Raw genomic sequence first — 16,869 nt, 5'->3', positions numbered from 1 at the left:
TCTTTCACATGGCATCCCAAGTAGCCAAGTTCAACTTTTCCTCGAAAGGGATGGTTGGTGTTTGTCTTGGCCCGCCTTAGAACTCCAAGTTTTGGTAGTAAATAATGGACGCCAAATCTGACTGCAGAAAGTGTCCAAAATTTGTTTGTTAAATCTCGAGCCTTACTCTTTGCCAAAGCCCAAAGCTTTTCTTCTTCTCCTAGGCAGATTAAAATCACTTTCAACTTTTTTTTTTTTTCTCTCTGGTAGGTTCCGAAAAAATAAGCTATTTAAAATTTATATTTTCAATCATCTGATCTGTATTAAAAATTGTTAATTCTACATTTTTTAATTTAAAGTGATTTTATTAAATTTAACAGTTAAAAACTGACCCTAATAATATGGAAGTCTTACAAGAGAAACGGTCATTTTTGTTATTATTATTTGTTGTTCAACTTTTGGGATCTACACCAGGCCACTTTAAACGAAATTGTTAGCAAATCAGAATTCATAAAAAGCAATTGTATTTGAATACTATGATTTAGAAACATCAAAGATTAAAACCCTGTTTATTTCACCGATTCGAGTTTTGTTACAGTGAAAAGCTCAGAAACAGTCACATCTAACTTTTTTGTTACAGTAAAAAGCTCTCACATAAAGTCACATCTCAATTCGAATTAAAAACTCGAATCAACGAATTAAACGGGCCTATAATAAAGGACTTAAGGGGACACTATGTTGCCTTATTTGGCACTCACATCCCCAAAGTTGACCAAAGAGAAGGGAAAAGAAAACGACTGTGTAAATGATAAGGCACCCACCTACATTCTTAAAGAGAAAAGCAATTTGTTTCACCCAAGGTGGTCTACAATTCCAAATTTCTATTTAGATTGGAAGCCTAAAGGCAATCAGGCATATCATGAAAAGTACCAAAATAATTGATGATCGCTTATTGTGCTACATTAAAGTAATGTTTGACTATTGGTGACTTGTTGAAGCAAACTAAAAAATGCCATCAATCTACTACTCAAATGTATCAAGATTCCAATCGAGGGTATATTTTGAATTTAGCACCGATAAGCAAAGATTGTCTCATTTTATTTCCTATAATTCAAAATGGTACAGAATTAGCTACTAAGTTTTTATACGTTGCAATTTTGATATTTTCGTTTATGAAATGCTAAATTTTTAACAGTTTTTGTCGTGTGTAAATCATATGACTAATTAGTAAAAAGAAATATAGAAGAGCAATGTTGAGACAGAGTTTAGAAGCAAAAGATAAGCTAACACTTGGGGTAAAAAGAAATATAAGAGAGTAATGTCAATACAAGTGTTGGAAGTTTGTTTAAATTTATTCTATTGCCTTTTATTAAGTAGTCACGTAACTACATTGATTAAAACCGTTTTTAAAAAAAAAAAAAAAAAAAAAAACTAACATTTTATAGATAAAAGTATTAAAGTTGTAACTTATAAAAAACTTAAAAATCAACTTTGTCTCATTTTAAATTGTAAGGAGTAAAGTGAGACAATCTCTATTTTTTCAAGACCAAAATTAATAAAAATAACTAATTTTATGGAGTTAAGTTCATTTTTTTGTTATTATAAGTTGAAAGTTTGCATTCTCTCTCTATCAGTGGATGAGTTAAAATTTTTTTTTCAGGGCATAAAATTGAACAAAAATTTTGAACTAAAACTGCAATACAACAATTTTGTACCTTCGTATATCACTTGTACCTTTGAATTTTCCCTAAATGAACTAAACTTGTATAGAATTTGATTCAATTTTTAAAGTTTAGAGCCTAAAATATTGTATATTTATTTTATCGAAGCTTATTTTTAATTTGTTTGAGATTTTAAGTTTAAAACATGAGTACATAAAAATCAAGACTTAAGGTATAATTATATTTTTTTTAAGTCTTGTAACGTATTGTAATTATACAGAAGCTTCAGAGGGGGCAAAATATACGGAAGAACTCTTCAAAAAATAAAAAATAAAAAAATCAGATTCAGGGTCAAAATCTAAAGAGCTTATGGGCCCGGGAGGTAGCTGCCCTCGGGCCTATTATAGCTTCGTCCATGACTGAGCTCCGCCCTCGGGCCATTTGTAGCTCCGCCCCTGCTCTGCACTGTGAAGTATCAGTACGATGATTTAAATTAAAGTGATTCTAATTATGATTTTGAAATCAGAATTACGTCTTATGATTTTTTGTTTAAATTATGATTCTGAAACCATGATTCAGAATCAGGGTTTGAATCACCTTGAATCAAGAGGATAGTGGTTTTAGAATCATGATTTGAACTAGTTTAAAACATCACATCAGATTCTGAATCATGATTCAGAATCATCCAAACTAAAAACTGATTTTGAATCATGATTCAGAATCACTGTAAACAAACACTGATTCAAAATCACTGTAAACAAATACTGATTCTGAATTAAGATTTAAAATTATAATTCTGAATCCATCTACAAAACGCACCCGAATTTGTTGGGGAGAGACCCACCGAGCGATGTGGGAAATACATTGAGGTATGGATTCTAGTTGACCAATATACCAATCAGAGTTTGAGCCTAAAATTCAGATGGCTCAGTTGTGTGTTCTGTACAATATAGCTTGAAGTCAGCCGTGAATAGCTGGAACTAAAGAATAAACGATTGACATCGGACATGACGTGGTGGATTAGGCGTTCCATGTTATTACACGTTACATGCAAAGCATATATGAAACATGGCATGTTTGGTCTTTGACGAAGACGCATACTGTTTGAAGTTTGAACCGCTTCCAATAAAGAGGGAACATGGGCCTCATCTTATAGCCCAATCATGTTTTCTTGTCTTGGGCCGTAGATCCACTTTCTCTCCATACCAAGATTTTCTAAGCCCAAAACTGGCCCGTCCTTGTTTCACTAATAACAGCCTGTTTAGAGAAACGGTTCGAAACAAAGCTTTGGTAATTGGTATCATACTGGCGACTGTGGATATCATGCCATCATGCTTAAAAATCGCCAATCGAATACTGCCAGTTTACCAATATCTCAAAACCAAAGGGTTAGTTTATTTTCTCCCCATTTTCAGATTTTCTTACCTAAATCATATTTTTTTGCTGGATTCTTACCTAAATCATGTATTCTGTAGAGAAAATTGTTTTTTCTTACTTTTGATTAATACTTTTAATTAATATAATTATTTAACTAAAAAATATTAATAAAAATAAGGGATAAAACTTCAAATGCATACACTTGTTAGGACTCTTTTGTGGCGGGCTTGCTGACGTGGAGGGTGCGGCGTTTGTGAGCTCTCTCGGTCAGTCCACATGAATCAACTCTAAGAAGCAGAGACGCGTTCGGTGGCTTGACGAGTCTGAAAAGGTCGTCCTTGTGATTGACAATGATGGCCCCAGCTGGGTCGGGCTAGACCCAAGTGACCCAAGGAAGGCGGTTTCAAGGGCGACACTTGTTGCGATTCTGGCCCCATTACTACGTAGACTTTTGTGAGGAGGATCTCCAAGTGAGCCAATAGCGTGGGAAAGGAATGTAATTAGTTTGTGGAGGAGGTTTTATTTAGATTTGTGGCAGTGTGAGGGCGTCCATAGGCGTAGATAAATGATTGGGAAATTTTGGTAGCATTGTGTATTTTACGTCTAGCAGTGGTTTCGTCACCGGAGTTAGAAATCAACCAAACCAAAGAAAGTGTTTTGTAGTCATTTTGATGCCATTTTGTGCTTGGAAATTATAAATGGGTGTGTTTTGGGATGCTTTGAGCCTTGTATAGATGTAATTTTGAAGTATTTGGGTAAGTTTTAGCCTTGTGTGTTGTATTCGATGAGGCAGTTCCGTCATTAGAGGTGAAGATCAGCCAGACGAGATGAAATCATTCATGGTTGTTTATAATGTTGGTTTTAAGCTTGGGAATGATTGATGGACATGCTTCGAGAGATTGGGGAGACTTAGTTGCTTCCAACGGGGAGAGAACTGAAAAACGGATTATAGAGTCTCTACCGGGAAACTATGGAGGTTGAGTTCGTCCAGTGGTCGTGATTATTGAGTGTTCAGCTCATTGATGTGTGTTTTGGACGTTGTCATGGTTTAAGATAATGCTGTTTTTTGAGTGGGGAAGAACTTTTGGGAGTGCCAATTTGGAGGAACTTCACCGAAAATAACGGAGAAGAGAAGGATTTTCTCAAGTGAAAGAGCTTTGTCTTGTTTTTGCTCTGAGATGGATTAGATTGGGATCATATGTCATGATTTGAGGTGCAAATAAGCTGGTATTTATAGCCAAATGATGGGTGATTGATTAACCAGAGGCCTCCTTGGTTTGGTTGGTGGGTTTCCTCTTAAAGCTATCAGTTGGGAGCGGTTACAAGCTTAATTCTATGGTGTAAACTAATTGTGGAAGGCACCTGACGCGGGAAGACCTCTCTCAAGGTGAATTTGAAAGTGACGGTCTTTCCTTTTCTTTGTATTTTGGCATCTTTAGACAACATTTATTGTGTATGTTTAGGAGTGGCCTTTTTGGGACGTTTGCAGATGGGTTTTCATGCCTTGAAAAAGAGTTTTCCTTGTTTAATGTATGTTTGCAGCAGGTTTTGGGGCTCACGTGTTGACTTGGCAGAGGGAACAATAGAAAGCAATTAAAGAAAAAAGAGGAGGAGATGCTTAGTGCCGTTTTGTAGTGAATGGAGCTGGTGGGCTTTATCTAATTTTGGGTAATGGGCTTCAGGTGATGCAAAAAGAAAAATAAATCAAGACTTAAGATAGAATTAAAATTAATAGGTTAATAATTTATATAAGTTAATAAATAGGTTAAATTATTATTTTTATCCATAATTTATCTAGTTATGAACCATAACTTGACAAGTTATTGTCTATGCAAAAAGAAAAATAAATCAAGACTTAAGATAGAATTAAAATTAATAGATTAATAATTTGTATAAGTTAATAAATAGGTTAAATTACTATTTTTATCCATAATTTATCTAGTTATAAACCATAACTTGACAAGTTATTGTCTATAAATCACGGTTTTTGTCTATAACTTGTCTGGCTATGAACCATAACTTGACAAATTTGTCTATAATTTATCTGGTTATGAATCATAACTTAACAAGTTATGGCATATTAATTTCTATAACTAAAATTTAGCCTATATACTTCCCTAAACTTTTCATATTGACCTATTTTCTACTATTTCTGAATTTTATAATGATTTTTGGGCTGATTGGGCTTACCAGATTTTCTAGGAATTGGATGTAAAGGAATTTGATATTTTGGTTTGATTTCCTCTGCAACCTAAAGGTGCGCTTGGTTGGTAGATTCATACTATGGTTCGGATCATGATTCGTGACTCGTTACAGTATTTTTTCTCACAAAAAATATACATAAATTGAGAATGATTCTGAATCATGATTTTGAATCCATGAACCAAACGTCATCTAAATTACTCCGAATCCTCATAGGCTTGAAACCTCCAAAGTAGACGACGAGTGTAATCAAACGGAATAATACAGGCCTAATTACGTTCTCTGACCTTCCAAACCGCAACCCACTTGAAGATCCCCGAAATATGGCTTGAGCTCACGTACCATACCTTGAGCCCACGTACCGTACCTTGAGCCATATCGTGGGATATGGATTGGGCTTATGCCTTGTGAAAAAATGGGTATCAACAACACTCTAAAGAGTATTAGGCCATGTTTGAAATTGATCTCGTTTTTATTTTTTACATTTTTCAAGAAAAAAATGAAAACGTTTTCAAAACGGCGTTTGGCGCAATAAAAACAAAAAATGGAAATGAAAACGATTTTTTGATTTAGTGTAAAATGAGAGAGAAATGAAATACGACTTTTAGTCATTTTTCATTTTTTGTTTTCATTTTCTCATCTCTCGAGCAAAGAGAGAAATATAGACATTAATAGGTTTTTTTACACTGAAAACAATCTCCTGATAAAACTACCGAACGCATTTTTAGAAATGATTTCTGTCTGAGATTGAAAACGTTTTCATTTTCATTTTCGTACAAAAAACAAAATCATTTTAGAACGAATTTCAAACGCGCCTTTAATCTTTTTTTTTTTTATATTGACTCGTCCAGTTCATAAATTTAAAAATGTTATAAATTTTTTATATATAAAAAAAATGATATAATAATCTAAAAAAAAAAAAAACCATTATTCTTTCCGTCCTACCAACACAACATTAATGTTCCATAAACCAACTTCATACCATCGTCTATTTATTTTCACTCATTATTAAAATCTTGTGAAGGTCTCTCTTTTATTTTTTATTTTTTTAAAGCAAAATCAATGGCAGTTCTGTAACCCCACAATATTAGCTAATAACTACAATATCCAACTTCCCAGCAAAAATTTCATATATATCCGAACAAATTATAAGGAATGTTTGTTTCTTATATTCGTCTATGATTTTAAGTCATAATTTATAATTCTCTATAGTATTTTTTCTCATAAAAAATACACATAAAATGAGAATAATTTTAAATTATGATTCTAAATATATAAACTAAACATAAGATATTCGATCCTTAGGAAAAAATGATTTGGTCACAGTAGTAATATTAATTACCAACCTCACACGGGAAAATGTTAGATTAACTTTTTCATGGCCAAATTAATGACAAAAGTTAGTGTGAATTACTATTTTTTGCATCTGACATTATCATTAAGAATACGACCGACATATGTTACAGTATGATGGTAATTTCCACTCGTCAAGAAGCTATGTGCAACGACAGCAATGATATACTTGTTATCATCGATGACGTCATTATAGTTGAAACATCTCATTTTCTTCCACGGCCCCACTACTGTACATTCACCTTTGCAGTTCACATCATCGCTTCGTTCTCTTTCACCTTCTTCTTCTTTTTTTTTTTTTTTTTTTTTTTTTTTTTTTTTTTTTTACATTTTAAGATCAAGAAATTATTGGTCCACGTAATTGTCACTCGTCAAAAAGTAAAAAAAGCAAATAAAGTAAATGATGAAAAAAAGTTCCATTTTTATTCCTTAAATATGTTATTGATGAATAAAGCATGTGTTTTGAGAAAATAAAAGAAAAACTCCTTGACCGGTTATTTTTTAAACATATCTTTAGTAAGTCTATTAAATATTATTTTTATATTTTCATATCACATTTTAAAAAAATTTAATCAGTTCGAGGATTATTTTTTGCAAAAGAAGATTAATTTAATAGTTTTAAAACAATTTAACTAATAATTAGGATAAGGTGAGATAAAGCTTGAGTTTGAAATAATGGTTCATGCTAAATTGTTGTTTTTTTAAAAAACTTTTTCTCAAATACATACACGCACACAAACGCGTGCACACACATGTATGCAAAAGCAAAGAGGATTAATTAAATAATTCTAAAACAATTTAGTCAATGATTAAGCAGATAGGTTAAGGCGAGATGAAGTTTGAATTTGAAATAATGATTCATGTTAAATTGCATAAAAAACATCTTAATTCTCTAATACACACATACACATATATATGCAAAAATATGTACAAACAGATTAAAATCATTGTATCTATTTTTTTTTTGTCCCAAATGAGTTACTAATCAATTGACATATCATTTAATGGATTCAACTATTAAAATATAGAAACGTCAATTAAAAATCATTTTTAAATATTTTAAATGACGAAACATAATGTGATTGATTAGGCCTGATTTTGGGAATAGTTACTAATCAATTGACATATCATTTAATGGATTCAACTATTAAAATATAAAAACGTCAATTAAAAATCATTTTTAAATATTTTAAATGACGAAACATAATGTGATTGATTAGGCCTGATTTTGGGAATCAAAAATGTTTAATCCATGCACAAACATACATCTAATAAGGGTGAGTTGACCAAAAAAAAAGAAAAAAAAAGGTTAAAAAAACCTTAATTTCAAAACAATTTATAGAGGACTGGTTTGCATCTGAACCTGCCCTTATTTTCAGCAATGTACATTTTCACAAAATAAAAACTGAAAAAACTTATCCTAGCCCCTAATCAAAGATTCAAGAGATTCCTTAACCTCATTTAGACAAATAAACGGGTTATTTTAAGGTAACAAATAAACGGGTTATTTTAAGGTAATAAATAAACTGATTTAATCGGGTAAAAGTCGATTTCTAATTTTTCCACGAGATTTTTTTTTAGGGGTTTCCACTTTCCCTTTTTTTTTTTTTTAGGTATCATCCAGAAAACTAAACATAAACTATAAATAAAAAAAAAAAAAAAAATAGAAGAATCAATTGTGTTCACACGGAAGACCCCCGCGGTGTAAGCTCTGGAATATTACAACGTAACGTCGTCTGTTCAAATCTAGACAAGCTCTTAATCGGTTGACGTGGAGTTTGCCCAGTCAGCAAAGATGGACGGCGTAGAATCTGCCACGTGGACGATTGAGTTTATACTGAACGGTCTAAAAATGGCCAATAAGGAGAGCCCAGCTGCCCTATAAATAGCTGACCAACGGCGAAGCTCATCTTCTTGTCTTGCTATATATATCTCTCATTTTCCTTTGCAGAAACGAAATAGGGAAACGAAAAAAGTCGCATAGTAAAGAAGCTTTCTCTTTCTGATCGATCGGACTCCAATGGCGGAAAAGAGCTTCAAGTACGTGATCGTCGGCGGCGGAGTCGCGGCGGTGAGTCTTCGCGCGATCGATTGATGTTCTTCTACGGAAATTTATGATTCGCGATTGTTCTCTCTCTTTTGCAATTTTTGGGGAGATTTTCGCTGCTTATTTGATGATTTTTCTTTTTCGTTTGAATTTTAGGTTGTATCTGGTTTTCTTTTTGTGATGTATGAGTTTTCGCGTCTGATTTTTATACGTCGATTGAATTTCAATCTTCTTCTTTCTCATTTTGTTGTAGTTGGCTTTGGTAAATAAGAGATTTTGCTATTAACGAGTGTATTAGTGAACTGGAAACATACCTTTTGGGAGATTTTCACTGGTTATTGATGATTTTTCTTTTTATTTGAATTTTCCTTTCTTTCCTGTTTTCTTATTGTGATGTATAAGATTTTCGCATTTGATTTGGAAGATGCTTATTGGGTTTGAATGTTTTTCAGACGTATTTTGCTGTAGTTGTTTCTAGTAATGAAGAGTTTTTGCTATTAATGAGTGTGTTAGTGAACTGGAAACATACCTATAGATGTAATTGAGTTAATTATATGCGGATTAAGAGTTTGTTTATGCTAATTCTCTATTTGGTTGCTTAGAAATTTGAGAAATTTATTTAATGGACAAAAATGTCTCAATTCATTCTGTCGTTTAAAGTTATGAGGCCTAAGAAAATTGCTCCTGTTCTTAGATATGGTTGACCAGTTTGTTGCATAAAATGTTATTTGACAATGGAATCTGTGTAAGAAATTAGTGGTCTTGTTTTGTTCGCAAATCCACGCACTAATGTATATTGAGACATTTATCTTAAAATATTATCTCTGAAAATAGTAATAGTATAATAACAATTTGCACTTTTACCAATTAGTTTCAACAAACCGTAGTTCTGGTTGAGATATATCGTTATCATCTCTCTTTTGTAATTTAGTTAATTAGGATCCTCATTTTTTTACAAGGTAAAAATTTAATAGAAACTATAAATATTCTCAGAGGGATTGCCCACCAATTTCAAAGTTTTGTTATTTCTTTTGCTGTGAATAAATATTTTCTAACAATTCCTTTTCCTAATACTCACTCTCAATTATTTTTCATGTTCTATTGCTTTTGGTTTTATAGGGATATGCAGCTAGGGAGTTTGCCAAACAGGGGGTGAAGCCAGGCGAGCTAGCTATCATCTCCAAAGAAGCGGTATGCTTTCAACTGCCTTTCCATGCGCATATGCTGCTATGCATTACGATTAGTGTCAGAAACTACTAGTTTCAGTCGTGAACAGCAGTTAATTAAACACGGTGATTTTATAGATGAGGATGAAATTAAAATCTACGCAGTTATGTATCTAGGCTCTAACTCGTAAGTATATCAGTTGACAGCCTCGGTTTTGTTCTTTAACATGAAATTTGCGTCATAGAACGAAATGAGATACAAGTTGATGTATTTGTTTCTCTTCAGCACGACTATTATTATGGTGCTTGTTTTATGCTTTAAACTTGTTATCTCTGTTGTTGCCGGTGCTTGATTTTATTACCTCCTGAAATCAGTTTTGAATTTTTTTATGAAATATTTTCCTTTGTTTTTCTCCCAGGTGGCTCCCTACGAGCGTCCTGCACTCAGCAAGGCATATCTGTTTCCCGAGTGTAAGCTATGTAGTTTGTTTGCTCTTTTTATTTTTTATTTTTTATTTTTTTTTGGTATAGATAGAATAGCCAAAGTAAATCCGAGCTAGAGTCATTGCTTTTACCACCCTTCACTCCACTGCTCCGCATTTTCAATGACTGGAGTTTATGTTATTTTTTTTTGCAGCCCCTGCTAGACTTCCAGGTTTCCATGTGTGTGTTGGAAGTGGAGGAGAGAGATTGCTTACTGAGTGGTACAAGGAGAATGGTAATTTCCCCTCTCATTAATCACGGGTCCAATCAGTTTTCTCATAATATCTAACTGTCCAAGGCAATGTTGAAAGGAGTTTTTCTCTGACACAGCTAACTGGTGATTACAGGTATAGAATTGATCCTTAGTACTGAAATAGTTAAAGCAGATCTTGCTGGGAAAACTCTTATAAGCGCAGCAGGGGAGTCCTTCAAGTATCAGATTCTGATCATTGCTACTGGCTCTACTGTAAGGAATCTAAAAGCTTCCCGAAAGGCCCTCCCCCTTGTAATTTCAACCTATATTTGCAATCATAACTGAATGATATTTACTATTTCTGCAGGTCATCAGATTGGCAGACTTTGGTGTTCAAGGAGCTGACGCCAAAAACATTTTCTACTTGAGAGAAATTGATGATGCTGATAAGCTTGTTGAAGCAATTAGAGCAAAAAAGAATGGGAAAGCTGTCATTGTTGGAGGAGGATATATTGGTCTTGAGCTTGGTGCAGCTTTGAGAATTAATAATTTGGAAGTCAGCATGGTTTACCCTGAACCTTGGTGCAGTAAGTGGATATGAATTAAGCCTTTCCTTTTGAAGGTTTTGTGTATTTTGAATTTGTTTGATTATTGGATCGTTTATTTTGGTAGATTTCGGGTCCTTGATTATGCCTTTTCTGTTCTTGCAGTGCCCCGACTTTTCACCTCTGGTATAGCTGCTTTCTATGAGAGTTATTATGCAAACAAAGGAATTAAAATTATCAAGGGGACTGTTGCAGTTGGTTTTAGTGCTAATGAAAAGGGAGAGGTAAATTCTCAGCAATTTGTTATATTGACAGTGACATTTTCCGAAACTAAGCTTTTATTTACAGTGAAGTTTTGCTCACCGTGCAGGTGACAGAAGTGAAACTCAAGGATGGAACCGTGCTCGAAGCCGACATTGTTGTTGTTGGTGTTGGAGGAAGGCCCCTTACAACACTATTCAAGGGACAAGTTGAAGAAGAGAAAGGTGGCATCAAGGTTTGTGTTACTTCTGAAAATTCTCATTCCCTATGCTCTCTCTTAATGTTTCACAGCGTGATGGTGTGACCTATATCTTCTTATCATGTCTTCAAATATTAATTTGTCTGATCGGTTTGTATCACGGTAACAAGCATTTTTCTTTTTCTTTAACGACATAGAAAGGAACTGCATAGACATCCCATGCAAGTTTCTCTGTGAGCTTACAAAGATTGTTTTCATAAATGACTGTTTATTATTTGACATTTTATATGATACTGTCTTTTTCCTGTTGTTTGGTTGTAGACTGATGCTTTCTTCAAAACAAGTGTTCCTAATGTATATGCTGTGGGAGATGTGGCTACTTTCCCACTAAAATTGTACAATGAGCTCAGAAGGGTCGAGCATGTCGACCATTCCCGCAAATCCGCTGAGCAGGCTGTTAAGGTATGTTGATTCATTTACTTTGCAATATGTTGTGAACCATTGATGAAATCCTTCGTCAAGTTGGGATTTCAGTTGTGAATGTAATTTTGTCTTGTTTTTGCCAGGCCATCAAGGCGAGTGAGGGGGTAGGTCCAGTCGAGGAATATGACTACCTCCCATACTTCTACTCCCGCGCTTTCGATCTGTCGTGGCAGTTCTATGGCGACAATGTTGGTGAGCCCGTGCTTTTTGGAGACAACAACCCTGCATCTGCAAAGCCCAAGTTCGGCTCATACTGGATTAAAGATGGCAAGGTTGTTGGAGCATTCCTAGAGGGTGGTAATCCCGACGAAAACAAGGCCATTTGTGCTTTTTGGAGACAACAACCCTGCATCTGCAAAGCCCAAGTTCGGCTCTTACTGGATTAAAGATGGCAAGGTTGTTGGAGCATTCCTAGAGGGTGGCAATCCCGACGAAAACAAGGCCATTGCCAAAGTTGCAAGGATCCAACCCCCTGTTGAGAGCCTAGACCAGGTCAAGAACGAAGGTCTTGCCTTTGCTAGCAAGATTTAAACTTTTTCTTTGACAGGAATAAGATAAAATGATTTCCTACTATTCATTTCTAGATTGGCTATTGCCGGGCTTTCGTTTTTTCTTACAAGAGATTGTTACTATGTTGATGATTTGTTCCTCTTTAGATTATGTTTTGTTGAAATGTGATTAAGAAATAATTGCGTATGTTCTGCGAGCATTCATCGACTCTTGAGCTAACCAAAAAATGTGTGTAGAACTTTATTGAATAAAAATTGAAAAATTTAAATTAAAACCCACTGGACACGGCAAACATAAAAAATGGCACAAAATTGGGTGATTCGGAGGAATTCCACTTTCGCAGAGTTTTATTTGAAAAAAACAAAATGATACATATGAATATCTACAAAAAAAAATTACTGCAGCCCTTTAAAAAAAAATAGTGGCAGCCTCTTTCGGTCTGAAAAAATGGAAATGGAGCCCGTAACGTTAAAATAAATAAATAAATAAATAAAACCTGGATGATTTCGGAAGGTTAACTTGAAATCTTTAACTATTACATATTCTATGTAAAATTTCACTCTGAACTCATTGCATCTTGGCAATCTAAGACTAAAGATTTATACCTCTACTTTTACTTACATACTATAAGATTTATGCTACATTTTCTCTCTCATCTTACATTCGCTTAAAAGAGATAAAATTCAAAAAGAGACTACAAAACTAAAGAAGTGAATTAAGGAGGTTAGATTGTCTAATTTTATAGGAAAATAACCCTGAAACTGCGAAACAAGAGTTCAAATACTCCATCCGTAGAGCAAGAAAATCTTCTATCCCGTTTCTCGTTACATGCTAAAAATAAAAAGCCTTGAGACAGGCAGAGAATATACTAAAATCCCGTTCTTTTTATTTTTTTAAGTTAAAAATTAAATTAAAAAGTGAATTTATGTGAAAAAAAACACTGTAATAAAAAATGTTGAGTTTGAATTTTTATAAAAAAAAATACTATAATAAAAATTTAAATTGTGATTTTAACTACCGAAATGAATACCTCTTTATTTTGTGCCATAAAGCTTCTTAACAGTAAAACGACGTGATCCATGAACATAAAAACGACAGCAACAAAGATCTATTAACAAACCACAAGCAAAGAAACGACAATTGTGCACTTGAGCAAAAAGGAATGCGAAGTAACACCATATTTTCTGGTCTTCGTGAGAAAAGCTACGGGAAAAAAAAATCCAAAAATACTGCTGAAATTGGTAAAAAAATATAATTTATCTCTACTAAAAAAATAAACAATTATCATTTAATTAATAAAAAGAAAAGGACAACAATAGCGTCCAATTAATGACGCACGCATGAAACCATAACCATGACAAATATACTTTTCTCAAAACCCGTCTTGGATTATTAAGACCTCGTTCATTTCATTGATTCGAGTTTTTAATTTTAGATTTCTACAGTAAAATGTTATCAGAAAATGTGACATTTAACTTTTTCTACTACAGTGAAAAGCTCTCAGAAAATGTTACATCTCAACTCGAATTGAAAACTCGAATCCGCGAAGTAAACGAAGCCTAAACATATCCCAAGTCAAGCACAATTCATAGAACCCCAACGAGGTGTATCCCAAGTAAAGCACAATTCATAAAACTGGGGTTCTTAAAATCCTGTCTGCACGTCATGTACCGTAACCGTATGCTTGTAAATTATTGATCTAAGCAAAAATTTTTTAAATTGCATTCATTATCAATAACTGCAAACTCTATTTAAAATGAAATTCCGTACATCTTGAAGTAAAAGAAAACTAAAATCCAAACATTACTAAAGAAACCAAAAAACTGTTAAATGTACCCTCTCCTCTACTTAATATGAACCAAAAAACACTAGACACGACAAAAAATCTTGACATCCACCGCAAAATCGAATGAGAAGTTTGGCAAAGAGAAAAGCACTGCAACCTCTTCAGTCAAATAGACTGAAGCCCATGTCCTGCAAAAAGGAAAAATGTTATGGTAAACTCAAAAATCATGAAAAGTATGTCATATAACGTTTGGTTCATGGATTCATAACCATTCTCAGTTTACGTGTATTTTTTGTGAGAAAAAATACTGTAACGAGCAACGAATCATGATTCGAACTATGACACGAATCCTCATACTAAACATTCTGTAAGTGTATAGAGCATTCTTTGATAGGGAACGGAAACGGGATCCTATTAAACTGTCATACTTTTCTTAATCTAATGTGATTCTGACATGATTTGACCCGTTCAAAACTCTCCTACTATAAGGGGTCTCTTTTCATACCCAACCGCACAATTCTAGTGTTTATTTGCTTTAATTAAATCAGTTCTAGGAGTAAGTTCGTGTATGTAAATAGGCAAATCTCTTACTCAAATCAGCCATGCCAGCAAGCTTTTATATCATTCAACTGATGCTAATTTAAAAAAACTACAACGACAGTAAATACTTACATCATCAGATTCCTCTTTCTCCTCCACTTTCTCCTCTTTCTTCGTCTCAGCTGCAGCAGGAGCAGCAGCACCCCCGGCACCACCGGCGGCAGCAGCCAAAGGAGCCGCAACACCGCCACCGGAAGGCACCGAAGCCAGTTTTTCTCTGCCGGCTGCAATAACCTCTGTTATATCTTTACCCGCAATTTCTGAAAGAAGAAGCTTAATCCTATCTTCATCGGCATCAGCCCCAACTATAAACCCAAAAACAGTTTCGCCAAGTCAATAACTATTGCAACAATATTGTAACTAAAAAAAAAAGATACTAAAATAATTCTTCAAATTCCAAACATATTCTTCAACGCTGTGACCAAGAATTCCAATTTCGAAACAGGATTAAGAAAACTGAAAGGTAAAGAATTATTGTCGCATTATTGAAATTTGAAAGTGAATAAGAATTGAGTAATAAACTAAAAATAACCAAGAAGCCGACGGATTTTCCAGAACATAACATCAATTCATCATTCATAAACAAATACAAGGAGCCTCGAAAAATTAAAATAATAAAGAAAAAACACCAGGCCCAATTACTCCATAATGGGTTAGAAGATTTTCACATAACAACCAAATCTCTTCATTTCTTTGGTTAAAAACCCCCTAATGTTTAAGCAAATTCAGAAAAAACATCAATATAATACAAGGATCAAATAGGAGATTTCGAGCAGTAAAGCATTATTTGACACTGGGAAAAAAAAATAGAAAACAAAATTCAAATAAACAAAAAAATCCAATGTGAATTATTAAAAACAGAAGTACCAGAGGCGAGAATGTTCTTGATATCATAAGCGGAAGGATTAGCGTTCCCTCCCAAAACAGCCAACAAATACGCAGCGGTCACTTTCATTCTGTTCAAATCCAAACGCGTAAACAAAACAATTAGAAAAACCCAGAAAAACAAGTGTTATTCGATACGGAAAATCCAAACTTACTTCGAACGAATAAGGAGGAAATGAAAGGAGATTGATTGTGAAGAACCGAAAGTCGGACGCTGGAATGCGAAGAAACGATGAAGATTTTGCAATTTTAAAACTATTTTAACTTGACAAATGATTCATATGTTGTGTAAATAATTTATTTACAATTGATAAAAATTAATTTACGTGATAAATAATCTTAAAAATTTTTTATTTATATTGAAAACAATTCTTTTTACCAATCATATAAAGAACGTTTACATGAAAAATGTGTTTTTATTGACTGTAAATAAACCATTTACTATGTAAATTATTATTTATTTTAAATAATTTTAAAATATGTTATTTGTTTAATTTAGTTTTAAAAATTTCCAATTTACTACATTCTTCTTAGTGTGTTTACTTAACCCGGAATGTTTTAGGAAAATTTTTACAAGAAAAAATGAAAAATTTATCTTTAAGAGTGCATGAGTCTGAACTTTTACCTCTTACTCTTGATAAATACCCCATTTTAAAGAGAATGAGTGAAATGACATAATTAGTAGACTGATTAGTAAATTATAGCACAAGTTTTTAAACACATGAAGTTTATAGCACCATTTAGGCTGTGTTCGTTTGGTGGACTCAACTTAAGTAAGCCCAACTCAAGTTGAGTCCACAACCCAAAATGTTGTTCGGTGAACTCGGTCCGAATTGTGATTCAAATCACAATTCGAGTTAATGTGGAAGAATTAGAATTCAACCACCCCTTGAATTCCCCTTAACTCAAGTCTGAGCTACAATGAAGGTATTCTGCCTAACTCTGCAGATTCTCTGCGGCGCCTTACCGTTTTCTTGTCTCATTCATCCGTTTTCTTCCCTCTTCCTCTGAAAGCACTCTCTCTCTGTCCATTCCCATCATCTACAGCCTTGATTCCATGATTCGTGTGCTTAAACCCGCGTGGTGAAGTTGCAACCGAGATATTGTCCCGTTAGAGCCAGATCTTTGTTTCGTTTGAG

At 33.8% G+C, this 16,869-nt stretch overlaps 2 protein-coding genes across 4 annotated transcripts; one reads left to right on the top strand and one right to left on the bottom strand.

Annotated features, from left to right (window-relative positions):
- The first annotated feature begins 8,504 nt into the window (after window positions 1-8,504).
- LOC21396944 (monodehydroascorbate reductase) lies at window positions 8,505-12,658 on the top strand. Of its 3 annotated transcripts, none has more exons than XM_024177222.1 (11): window positions 8,505-8,643; window positions 9,739-9,810; window positions 10,205-10,256; window positions 10,423-10,503; window positions 10,616-10,734; window positions 10,829-11,048; window positions 11,172-11,290; window positions 11,377-11,502; window positions 11,788-11,928; window positions 12,033-12,191; window positions 12,316-12,658. In XM_024177222.1, exons 1-11 carry the CDS (start codon window positions 8,593-8,595, stop codon window positions 12,478-12,480), a joined length of 1,305 nt encoding a protein of 434 aa, XP_024032990.1. In that variant the 5' UTR covers window positions 8,505-8,592; the 3' UTR covers window positions 12,481-12,658. The 3 variants fall into 3 exon arrangements, with proteins under 3 accessions (XP_024032990.1, XP_024032991.1, XP_024032989.1); XM_024177223.1 differs by having other exon boundaries at window positions 12,033-12,221; window positions 12,346-12,658; XM_024177221.1 differs by having other exon boundaries at window positions 12,033-12,266; window positions 12,391-12,658.
- Window positions 12,659-14,226: 1,568 nt separating this feature from the next.
- LOC21396943 (60S acidic ribosomal protein P2-4) lies at window positions 14,227-15,966 on the bottom strand. Its single transcript, XM_010091084.2, has 4 exons — window positions 15,886-15,966; window positions 15,713-15,801; window positions 14,918-15,150; window positions 14,227-14,433 (listed from the first exon to the last, which is right to left on the bottom strand). The coding sequence occupies exons 2-4, from the start codon at window positions 15,798-15,800 to the stop codon at window positions 14,407-14,409; spliced, it is 348 nt and encodes a 115-aa protein (XP_010089386.1). The 5' UTR covers window position 15,801; window positions 15,886-15,966; the 3' UTR covers window positions 14,227-14,406.
- Between the last annotated feature and the right edge of the window lie 903 nt (window positions 15,967-16,869).

This window comes from Morus notabilis, unplaced genomic scaffold (genome assembly GCF_000414095.1).
Source record: "Morus notabilis unplaced genomic scaffold, ASM41409v2 Scaffold705, whole genome shotgun sequence".
NCBI lineage: Eukaryota > Viridiplantae > Streptophyta > Magnoliopsida > Rosales > Moraceae > Morus > Morus notabilis.
The sequence above is the reverse complement of the archived record's forward strand: the minus strand, read 5'-3'. Positions and strand labels throughout refer to the sequence as shown.

Bases quoted from the DNA above. Each gene is read 5' to 3' on its own strand.
- LOC21396944 (XM_024177222.1), top strand. From the start codon at position 8,593: ATGGCGGAAAAGAGCTTCAAGTACGTGATCGTCGGCGGCGGAGTCGCG. The intron at 10,735-10,828 runs GTAAGGAATCTA...CTATTTCTGCAG, and splicing joins TCATTGCTACTGGCTCTACT to GTCATCAGATTGGCAGACTT. The intron at 11,049-11,171 runs GTAAGTGGATAT...CTGTTCTTGCAG, and splicing joins TTACCCTGAACCTTGGTGCA to TGCCCCGACTTTTCACCTCT.
- LOC21396943 (XM_010091084.2), bottom strand. From the start codon at position 15,800: ATGAAAGTGACCGCTGCGTATTTGTTGGCTGTTTTGGGAGGGAACGCT. The intron at 15,151-15,712 runs GTACTTCTGTTT...TTGGGTTTATAG, and splicing joins CAAGAACATTCTCGCCTCTG to TTGGGGCTGATGCCGATGAA. The intron at 14,434-14,917 runs GTAAGTATTTAC...TCCTTTTTGCAG, and splicing joins AGAAAGAGGAATCTGATGAT to GACATGGGCTTCAGTCTATT.